Here is an 11,388-nt window from a genome sequence, read left to right on the forward strand (position 1 = left end):
TTTACAGCTTTTTTTTTTTTTGTAACACGACAATCATTGGTACGCGTGCGTGTGGCTGGATTCTCATCCTTATTTCCCTCTGTGAGGAGTTTCGAGGAGGCGAGAGAGCGAACCGGCAGAGGAGGGTGATTGGTGGCAAGTGATGGCGATGGGTGGGTGGGGAAGGGGTGGCTTATCCCTATAAGAGCGCTCGCCTGTATCCTCGACGTAGCCAGACACGCTCACGGAGGAAACTCACTTCTTCCAGCCTCTGCACCCGAGGATTGTCACCCCCAACACGGGTAGGAGTTTACAGGCCGGGGCGGTTTGAGGATGGAGGGGCTTTTAAAAAACCCTTTTGAAAATTCTTAAAATATAAAAGTACAGTACATCTATTTATTTATTTTAGCAGCTTATCAGACCAGATAGGTGAATTGAATTGTCGTATCGGTAGCAAGGCATGCTCGGTAATGACTGTACCATGAACCTTGAACCCCTGGTAGCGCTCCACTGATGTGGCTGGACTCATGTGGATTTAATGTATGCTTTGGGATTTTTCTATTTAAACAAACGGGGCACATAGATCAATCTTAATGTCTCACTGTTTTATCAGAGTTCGGTTGGGCATGTGCTGCCAACAAGGTAAGTTATGGACGTCATTAAGAGCCGTATTATATGATGTGTTTGACATATTTTTTTGTAATTGGAAGAAGTGTCAACAAGTTTGAACACACATGGACACACATAGTTTTTATTATCACAAAAAACATGAATAAAATACGTCATGTGATCCGATAGAAGTCTATTTTATTAACAATTTAACCCCTTTTGCGGTTATCAGGTTACAGGTTATCATTGTTGGTGCATGAAAGAGTTTAAAAGATATGCAGAATGTAAAATAGGAAATAAAACACCTTTTATTTTTGATATCAATGCAATAAAGAATCGTTCCACAGAACTGGCCGTAGACCAGATGGTGAATGTGTCTGGCGCATTTGCGCATCGGGACCAAACTCTCGGCTAACGGATTAGCATGTCAGTGCGCCTGTTAACTGTGCAGCTGTTACGGGAAGGGATATATTGGATGAGCAAAGTATTGATGAGCCGTTGACACTCTGTAGCTGGTGGCTACAGCAGCCTCGTTTGTCCAAAACAAAGTGCAGCAATGGATTCTGGCCTGTTTTTTTTTCCAAGATGTGTAGGTGGCCACATACTATTCAATACATCTCTGATATGCACACGACATTGGTGAAGGGAAATGTCACACAATGCCTCCATTGACCACAATTTTAATTGTATTTCCTTATTTTATATTTATTCATTTTTTAAATATTTACTGTATTTTCAAAATAAAAGCCCAGCATTACAATTTTGACCGGTTACCTTTAATTTCCACATGACTTGGGCGAATTCAAGCAGCTCCAAAGTGTTCAGCAAATGCGGCTTTCAGACTTGCGCAAGTTTTTCGGCGGGGAATCTTCTAGTTGTTTTTTTCCAATTTTACAGTGTCTCTGAAAGGGATTACACAGTCCACATGAGATAGACAAACATCAAAGACCCCTTCAGAGACCACCGTCCAATAAAGACTCTACGGGTAGGATGGAAGGCGAGTGAAATCGTTTGCGGTCACGGGGTCACACGCCAGGATGCCGTCTTCAATGTGACGCTGACTGTGCCACGTTAATCCAAAGAGGCAATGTCCCCGAAACGACAGGGTCCCCCCGTGCGTCCCTTTTGTACCGGGGGGCGGCGGGGGGCGGTGAGGTGGACAACGTTTATGCCAATCCTGGGTGCCTAGTTTTCTTACTTTGTACACATTGGCTCACAAAAGAGATGAACGTTTATGTCACAGGTGGCAAGACGTCAGCCTGCACGTGTGTGCTTTGCTTTTTCTTTGACCTGCCCGCCCCCCCCACATTCGATGCACATTTTGAAAGACCAAGGCCCTTCAACAATGTTTGCTTTATGCCTTCACTGTGCATGCGCGACATTATGTCGACTATAGCTGACTCTGCTGTGCATTTTGTGTTAATCACATCTTTAGGCTGGCAGGTTATCGAACAGCAACGCTTTCAATCGGCAATCAGCTTGTTTGGTTTTTCGTTGTCAAGTCCGTCTAAATAGACATTGAATGAGGCCATTAACAACATCTCACCTTGGAGAAGCGAACAAAGAAAATCAATGGCAAACTGTCTGATATGACGCCCCCCCCCTGTGTGCGTGTGTGTGTGAAAGTGTGAGCCCACCTCCACCTTCATTAATCGACCCGAGGTGATTAGCCATATTGAACAGGGGAATTGGATTCAGCTTACCGTGTCTGCTTGTAATAAGCCCACCATAGCAAGAATCAAAACAATTTTGAATCATACAAAAAGTCGAAAGTAAAATATATTTTTGAGCAATTTCTACCCCGGCTGTGTAGTTTTTGGAAGGTTGCTTTGTGGCCTGTTGTTTAGCAAGCACCTCACAATGTCGCTTTATTGTCTCCATTCTAAATGTCGTGGGGTCTTTTTTCCTCTTCTAACAGCAGGCGACATTATGTTGATGAGCACGAGCCAATTAGCATTTCAGTCAAGCTGATTGGTGATATAGATTGGTCAGACTTTTTTCAATAGTTAAAACAAAAGAGGACAGAGTGTGTTTTGAGTGGGCCAGACAAAGTGAAGTTACTGTCAGGATGTGAATAGGCTTTAATAAGGAGAAATTTTCTGCCTCTTTACAAGGCTCGATGTTTGCTTCAATGCTAATGTTTACACATCATTCGACATATGTAGCACTAATTACAAAGCGGATAATGATGAGCGAGCGGCCCGGTGGGCCGGTGGTTAGCGCGTCGACCTCACGGTGCAGAGGTACCGGGTTCAATTCCAGTTGCGGCCTCCTTGTGTGGAGTTTGCATGTTCTCCCCAGGCCTGCGTGGGTTTTCTCCGGGTGCTCCGGTTTCCTCCCACATTCCAAAAACACGCATGGCAGGTTAATGGAACACTCTAAATTGTCCCTAGGTGTGGGTGTGAGCGCGGATGGTTGTTCGTCTCTGTGTGCCCTGCGAATGGCTGGCAACCGGTTCAGGGTGTCACCCGCCTACTGCCTAAAGACGGCTGCGAGACGGCCTTGTGAGAATTAGGCAGATCGGAAAATGGATCAATGGATAATAACGAGCTCCTAAAAGCCCCTTTACACTTCGATCTATATTTACTTCTTTGGAGCACCGAGACTTTTGTGGGTCGGTGTGACCAGTTGCATGTATAACCATTCAAAATGTTAATAAATGATTTTTTTAAAAAAACGTTTTGGGTGAGGGACGATATTGGAAATGTTTACTGTTTCCATGAAATTTCTGGAAAGAAAAATGAAAATAAGAGCTACGCATCCATGTTTATGTTCACTTGGCCTGAACAAAGGCCTGTGTATTTCTGTGTGTGACATATGAAATATGAAATCTCAAATAATGTATACCGTAATATTTGTTTTTAAAAAAAGTAGAAATTGGACATTTCAGGCCCCTTTTAGCCCCTTATTTTTAGTGCCAGGATCACTACAATGAATCTATTTTGTATTTCTTCTACCATGGAAATAAAAAATAATGTAAAATGAGCAATGAATGGACACCCATATCCATAAAGCAAATTCTCAAAATGACCATCACATTTTAACGTCACACACCTCCAAAATTACATGGCAGAGGCAAAAAAAAAAAAAAAAAAAGCTTTACAAGGAAACACAATTTAACTTTGAGCTTATTTATGCAAATTGCACAAATTTGCTGAGGTTTTATTGTTGGAATGTGGCCAAGACGATTGTTTGAATGAAGACGGAGGAACTTTTCTATTTATTTACACGTGTGGCTCCTTGAGACTTTTTTTTTTTGTGGTTCCTGTTACGAGATACATCACACAATTTCGTTGTGGGTGGTGGAATTGGCGTTAGGGCTGGTTTTTTTTTTTTGCTTTCCACAGGCAGTAACTGAGTTGTGTTGGTGACCCCTAAAATCTTATCAAATACAACACTCTATCCACACTTACAGACGAGCACATTCAGAAGATTTACTGCAAATATATTGAGCAAGACCGGCGAAAGTGCTCCAGGAGCATTACTTCAAAGAAAAAAAAACTTTGGATTTGAGTTTGGATTTGAAACAAACCTTTTATGACAGCAGCCTTGGCACTTTCTTGACGGATGACCAGCATGTCTATAAAAGTGTTAATACTCGCAAGAAGCAGTTAAGGGTGAATAGCAAGGCTGTAATCCAAACTCATTGTGAACGCTGCATGCAAATGGGTGGTCAATTATTCCCCCAAAAAAGAAACATGATGAGAAAAACCATCACAAAATTGAGCAACCAGTTCGAGTTCGGTAATAATAATGTGCAGTGTGCTCAATCGCCCGTGAATAATCCGGCTTTAGGTCACCGGATGTCATTTATTTTCAAGCTGCTCATGTCCTCAATGGGAGAAAAGCAATCATTGAGAAAAATAAACTGCTCAATAAGTGCAATGTAAGACATTTACTTTTTATTCACGCTTGGTTCGACACTCATTTTCATGAAATTCAACAGGACTTGAACCTCAGCTTCCACAGCTCTTTCTGTGGATTGATAGTTTTTTCAGGGAACAGGAGGGAATCGGCAATAGGTAGGAGAGCTTGGTGGTCTGCAGACTCTGGTCAATTCGTGGACCCCAGAGTGCCAAGCAAACACGGTGAAACTGTTTTTAGCTGCTATGCCGCACGATAGAATAAGCTGCCAAATAGAAGTGAATTCAATGTTTTTAAAGTCTTTTTTTAACGTGTTTAAATGGTGTCCGTGTACGTTATTTTAATAATTTTGCTGTCGTGTTTGGAAATGCTTAAGGTGTGTGTCTTTGCTTGTGCGAAGCACATTGAGTTGCCCGGTGTATAAAATGTGCGATATAAATAAAGTTGCCCTGCTTTGCCCTTGCTTAATCGCAGCAGAGCTCCACTAGCACAGACAGTAATGGCCTTAATTAGCTAGTTTAGCTAGCAGTTAATCGGTCCATTAAAAACAAATTAATTGCTTTCAGGGAGCTCCCGGGAGGACCTGACAGTCGATGGGATATTTTAGCTCAATTCAATCAGCATCGTTATTTTCAGTGAGAACAAAAAAAAAAAGGGGAAAAAAATGCCACACGGGGTACAGAAGAAAATAACCTGAATTCAATCAGAAGCTAGATTTCAGCTAGCAGTTCTTAAGAAAATCAGTAGCACCTTTAAAGTCATTTTTAAATTCTGTCCCTGAAGGCAGATGAGTGACTTTTAAATGACAGGGTTCATAAAAATCCATTGCTTGTTGCTGGTGGTACTCCTAAATATTTGGCCTCCAGCACCTCAGCGAAATTTTAAATCTCAAGCATCCATGCCGAAAAAGACACAAAAGTCCACCATTTTGGTCTGAGGCGACCATTTTGGAGTCAGTCTGTTCATGTCTAGGAGTCCTTTCAAGGAGACCTTGTCAAGGAGATTTAGTGTTCACTTACTACTACGTTGGTACCACGTATGCAAGACAAACGGGCGATGTTAAATTGCAAAACAATAAACCCCCCCCAAAAAATTATTAGATGTCTTCAGATGTTTCCACTTGGGCGGTGTCCTCATAGAAATATTAATAAGTCACGTTCACCAGTTGCATGTCACACTGATTGTCATTGACTTTTGCTGAGCACACATTTTTACGGCTCAGTGGAGATAACCAGCTAATTGCGCGGACTTGACGGCAACGTCACAAAGTAGACGGAGATTTGAAGATGGAGGATTTTTGCTCAAATAGATGACGCTGCCATGCTGATTTGTGTGTGCGTGCGTGCGTGTGTGTGTGTGTGTGTAGGCCTATGTGAGAATTTTTGTGAATAATTATGTAAATTTTTCTTATAAGCTTTTATGTGTAAGTGAGTGAATCTTTGTGTCAGTGAAACAATGAGTCAGTGCTAGGTTGGCATTGATAAAAGGAGCTGATGAGTTTATTGAATGAGTGGAAAGTGAGTGGAAACTTTTTCTTCATGCTCCTAAAATGAGGTCAAAAAAACCTTCCCTCATCTCTTTTTGCGTCAGTAAATGTCATTTTTCACTTCCACCCCTCAAACATGTCATTGTGGCTCTCGAAGCATATCAGTGAAGACACAATAGTTCTGATCAAGACGACGTGCAGAAAGCTCGGCTTTTCCGTCATTTTGTCATTAGCGCTTCTTGTGTTTTTTGTTGTTGCGGTGGAGCTCAGTCAAGATGTCTGCCTCTAATAAGGTCTATTGTTCAATACATATTGTCCTTTTAAAGGCTGTTCGTCAGTTCGAGATAGACAAAGTGTTCGGTTTGTTGAGTCGCTGCCATTCGCCACCACGCTCTGCACACACGCAATGACGAAAATCTCAAAATATTTCAAAAGTTGGTGTCCCCAGTTTGTCACGTAGAATTGGTTCAGGTATGGTAGCAATCAGATAAAATGTCTAGGACACGTTTGCCTGTTAAGGACCCCTGGAAATTGTTGCTATGACCCAAAAATGGTCACTTGAAATCGACTTCCCGTGTCTCGTCTTTTTTTTTTTTTTCTTAGAATTGAGTTATTAGTTTTTTGTTTTCTGGTGAGTCATCAAACTTTGTCGTCATGCTCCACCCACGCACACAAAAACTAAAACGCTTTGCAATTAAATGTCACCCATCTGTCTGGCATATTTCCGGAAGCTTTTTTTTTTTTTTTGGCAGCATTAAAACAAAATTTCTCGGACAAGTTTTCCTTTCCAAACCAAAATATCAGACTTCCTCTGACATCTTATCCATGTCTTTTTCAGACTTTTTTTTTGGATGGGGGTGGTGAGATTACGCCTGATAAACATTTTCTAAAACTTCCAGGAGGCCAAAATTCATCAAAATTTTCCCACCATTCTTCCCCAAAAATGCTTTGACAAAAAGATAAATGATTTGCAATTTAGCTTAATCCATCTGCCTAGTGTAATAAACACTAGTTCAAGTTTAGAGCAAGCAAACAAAATCTCCTGGATACTTTTGCCTTGGAAAGACATCTGGCGGCCTAGTGGACGAGTGGTTAGCACGTCTACCTCACAGTGCAGAGGTCGTGGGTTCGATTCTGGCTTTGGCCTCCCTGTGTGGAGTTTGCATGTTCTCCCCGGGCCTTTGTGGGGTTTCTCCGGGTACTCCGGTTTCCTCCCACGTTCCAAAAAAATGCATGGCAGGCTGATTGAATACTCGAAATTGTCCCGTGTGAGCGCAGATGGTTGTTCGTCTATGTGTACCCTGAGATTGGTTGGCAACCGGTTCAGGGTGTCCCCTGCCTACTGCCCGAAGATAGCTGGGATAGGCTCCAGCACCCCCCGCGACCCTTGTGAGGATAAAGAGGATCGGAAAATGGATGGATGGATGGAGACATCTGGTTAAAAAGCCCCCAAAATGGCTGCTTCGAACCAAAATGGCCGACGTCCTGTGGCTATTTGGGCTTTGGTTCTTTTAATGGGTCTACATAAGATATACATGTCCACAAAATGTAATTTTGCGAAGTGAAACTGGTTTTGCAGGCTGAAATATTTTTGGGGGCATTAATGATTCCTTGACTGTATTTCGGTGATTATGTCCCACAAGTTCTGCTTATCAAGACATGAGCAGTCCAGCACTGTCCTATGAAAAAGTTTTACTGTGAATCTCAAATGGTTTTTGTTGTTCTGTTATTTTTTTTAGACTGCCATTTCAACAACAACACCAACAACAGTAACAACAACAAATAATTAAAATACAATACAATACATGCTGATTTATATAGAAGCAGAAGATTAAAGATTGTCTCGTCTTCATATTTGTCCTGCAGACCATCATGAAGACGCTGGTGGCGCTCCTGCTGCTGCTTTGTGTTGATGGCGCGCATGGCGACTGCCAGGATGACTGCCTGTCCTGCAGCCTCATCCTGCCCAAACGGCTCACCTTCAACATCATGGTGAGCACACGTTGCACGCGCGCACACGCTCGCACACACACGCGCACGTTTGCTATTTGTTAAGCTTTCCCTGACAGACTCAATTTTCATTTGCTGATAAGAGCTAAACCTTCCACTTCTAACTCTGCGTGACTCAACAAATTAGCCTTTTGGCATTTGACTTTTACTAATTTGTTGTGGCTAATTGATTCCGGGGGATGCACGCGCGCGCCTCTCGACAAGTCGACACTGGAAAAGACATTTGAGGGCATGAAGAAAAGGCACAAATGATGATTTATTGCCTTTTGACAGCACCGATCGGCTCAGTTAAGCCTTATTTACAAGGGAGGTATTCACAGGACAATGTGTTTATCAGAATGATTTGAAGCGACTAGTATTAAGCATCCAAACACTTGGAGGTTTGTGTTTTGTCCCGTTCGGTCTTTTGTTTCCACCTGTTCCAGTCAACTAAAATGTTGACTTCCTGTTCACTTGGGGTCATTGGTTGTTGTTTTTTTTTTTTTTAACTTTTTCGTGTGCATTATAAGAGACACGTCGACCCAGTTTTGTGCTGATCAGTGAAGATGGTGTCTGGGACTGATTTTAAAAATCTTAACAATCTCAACAAATTTTTTTTCTGAATTAAGAAGTACGATAACATTTTGGGTCCATGTCGTTCTGTAAATTATGGTTATAAACATAAAATGCACTTAAAAATCAACTACACCATAAAGTAAACTATACTAGACTGAAAAAGATGTATCTAAATCCAGATGATGCTATTATGTGCAGCCACTTGACAAAATAAAATTGAGTACATTCAACACACCATTTTTTTTCAGTGTCGTCTTGTTTTTCTTCTTCTGGAACTCGATGAAAATGTTGTGGTACTCACCACAATCCCACAAAAATCAACATTTTTGCATTTTTTTGCTTCTGTTTTACCAATGTAAGATAATGTGGACTGAAAATGTAAAAAAAAAGTTTCATGATTATCTTAAAAAAAAAATAGCCCCTGTCACGAGTTTCACAAATTTACTATGAATCGAATCCTACCATAACAAGACATTTGTAAAATGGCAAGGACCCATGTGTGATTCGTTCTGGTAACTCTCCATTGTTGAGGCTTTTCTTTCTTCTGGAATAATGAAAAAAAAAGCCAAAGAAAAAGTATGCCGGGTTAATCCTTTCATCTTTTTCCCTGTCAGGAGTGTCTTTTTGCATGTCAGGGTTCCATCTCTCCGACATCCTCCTGGGACACCTGCCGTGGATCCCTGTCGCTGTCATTGATGCCCAAAAGATCCCAGGAGGAAGTGGAGGCCTTCTTCCCTGCTGAGGAGGAAGACAATGGAGAGAAGGAAGGGGAGGAGCTGCCCTTGGCCTTGCAGAGGTTCGATCACATGACCCGAGAGCTGGGGCTGGATGAAACGGATGCGGGTACCCACGATCCCCTGCCCTTGGACGAAGAGTATGAGGACTCCGACGCCAGCGACGTGGCCCTGAGCGTCTCCAAGAGGTTCGGTGGCTTCCTGAAGGGCCGCCATGGCTACAGGAAGCTGATGGCCCCGGCCAGGTCCTACCAGAAGCGCTACGGCGGTTTCATCGGCATCCGCAAGTCGGCGCGCAAATGGAACAACCAGAAACGCTTCAGCGAGTTCCTGAAACAGTACCTGGGCATGAGCACTCGGGCCACAGCGTACAACAGCGTCTCGGAGGAACTCAGCCGGAACAACCAAGTTTAGCGCGGCAAACGACGCCGTCACGCCCCCCGAGGTCCTGCTCGTAGCCTCAGATGGATTTACAGCGCAGGGCCCAATTTCCAGTTTGTGCCTGTGTGTGGACCGTCTGTTTACATCTGCTGTACTGTCAAGTGACACATATATGGTATGACTGTGCTTATATGTGAGATGCTTAATGGTTGCTTCCTCTAGTCTAAATCGCTTGTAAGTAGGGGTGTGCATCAATCCACAAAAGACGATTCAATACGATTCCAGATACATTGGGCACCAGACGATTCAAGGAGGTGACGATTTTAAAATGTAACAAATGGATTTGGTTCAATTAAATGGGATTTGGATTTGATTCAATGTGGTACGGCTGTAGTATTTGTCATGTTTATTAATTTGCAACAGCATATAAAAGCTCCGCAAAGCCCAAACTATCCAAGTAAATTAAATTAAGAGAAACAACAAATCATCACGCGGCAACATCAAATTGATGGTTTTCATCTCTCAGAAAAGACAATTTCATTTATATTTTGATATATCGGGCTACGATAAGATTCAAGGATGCAACGATTGTCAAACGTTTTGGTTCATTAGGTCAAATCCAAATTTTCGATTCAAATATTTTTTTTTCTTTTAGTTACACCCCTACTTGTAAGGTAAGTTCATTTTGACAGTTCTCCACCCAGTTTGGTTTCTGTTCAGACTGCACACTGAAATGCAAGCATAAAGGATTTGGTCTGAACTCTTCAGGGTGTTCACCTTGACTTGGTCTTGACTCCTCAATCTCTCTCGATTATTCAAACTCTTCAGATTCATCACCAACATGATTTGGTCTTGATTGGTCAGTCTTGATTTGGCACCGGTGCAACATTAAGCCTTTCTGAGTAGGGCCACAATGAGCCAAGTTGTGACGGCCCTGTCAGTTTGATGTTAAAACCCGACTGTGTTACTTGGATTTTGGGAAGCTATTTGGACTTTTTTGTTTCTGTATGTCTTTGAACTGACTGACTTTACTCTGCTACTATCTTGTGGTACAAAAGAAAACTCCATCACCGAATGCTAATGTGTGACAAGCGGCTAATGGATTATATTAAATGAAAACAAAAAACAAAAAAATCCAAATGATATGAATTCACCTCTGAGTCAGACAATGAGGCATTTAATTCAACTTCCATACAGGAGAATATGCTCATGAGCATTACACACCATGTATAGTACTAACAAATGATGTGTGGTATTTTAACTTGCCATTGTGTTAGTTTTAGTTTTTGGGTGATTGTAAATATCTGAAATGTAAAAATATGTCCGTAAATAAAAATAGATAATTATTTCTTCTGTGGCTCGTCATGCAGCAAACGTTTCAGTTGTCCTGGGCTGTTTTCTTTATGGTAGAATTATTCTTTGAACAACACGGGGTGCACCAAAAATAGTTTTTAACTACGACATTTTAGTTATAACTACGGCATTTAATAAAGACGGTTTAATCTCGTAAACTTTTTTCGACTGTTTATAGGTTAGCGTTTCAAATCATGGATTCAAATCAACCTGGTTTAAAATGTTAAAAGATGACTTGAGTTTCAAATTACGGCTTCAATGCCAGCAACTCAGGATCCAAATCCAGGTGTGGGTTTGTTTCATCTGGTGAAGACCCGAGAAGTGATGATAAACCCATTCCTTCCTTCCTTATCATCCTCCCGGTCTTCCTTACATATATCCATGCTTCCTTCCTTCCGTCTTTCCTTCTTTCTTCCA

At 41.9% G+C, this 11,388-nt stretch overlaps 1 protein-coding gene across 2 annotated transcripts; it reads left to right on the plus strand.

Moving 5' to 3' along the window:
* Positions 1-224: 224 nt before the first annotated feature.
* On the plus strand, positions 225-10,964 carry LOC147207910 (prepronociceptin-like). 2 transcript variants are annotated; one of them, XM_086107531.1, is made up of 4 exons: positions 225-281; positions 7,678-7,707; positions 7,805-7,930; positions 9,118-10,964. In XM_086107531.1, the coding sequence occupies exons 3-4, from the start codon at positions 7,811-7,813 to the stop codon at positions 9,649-9,651; spliced, it is 654 nt and encodes a 217-aa protein (XP_085963657.1). In that variant the 5' UTR covers positions 225-281; positions 7,678-7,707; positions 7,805-7,810; the 3' UTR covers positions 9,652-10,964. The 2 variants fall into 2 exon arrangements, with proteins under 2 accessions (XP_085963657.1, XP_085963655.1); XM_086107529.1 differs by lacking the exon at positions 7,678-7,707.
* Positions 10,965-11,388: the final 424 nt, after the last annotated feature.

The sequence above is a fragment of the Hippocampus guttulatus genome, chromosome 3, assembly GCF_054856545.1.
Source record: "Hippocampus guttulatus isolate MCC_2025c chromosome 3, RoL_Hgut_1.0, whole genome shotgun sequence".
NCBI classification, from domain to species: Eukaryota; Metazoa; Chordata; class Actinopteri; order Syngnathiformes; family Syngnathidae; genus Hippocampus; species Hippocampus guttulatus.

What these genes read in the sequence shown, in the direction of transcription:
- LOC147207910 (XM_086107531.1), top strand. Translation starts at nt 7,811, where the DNA reads ATGAAGACGCTGGTGGCGCTCCTGCTGCTGCTTTGTGTTGATGGCGCG. An exon ending in GGCTCACCTTCAACATCATG is followed by an intron (nt 7,931 to 9,117) that starts GTGAGCACACGT and finishes TTTCCCTGTCAG; the next exon opens with GAGTGTCTTTTTGCATGTCA.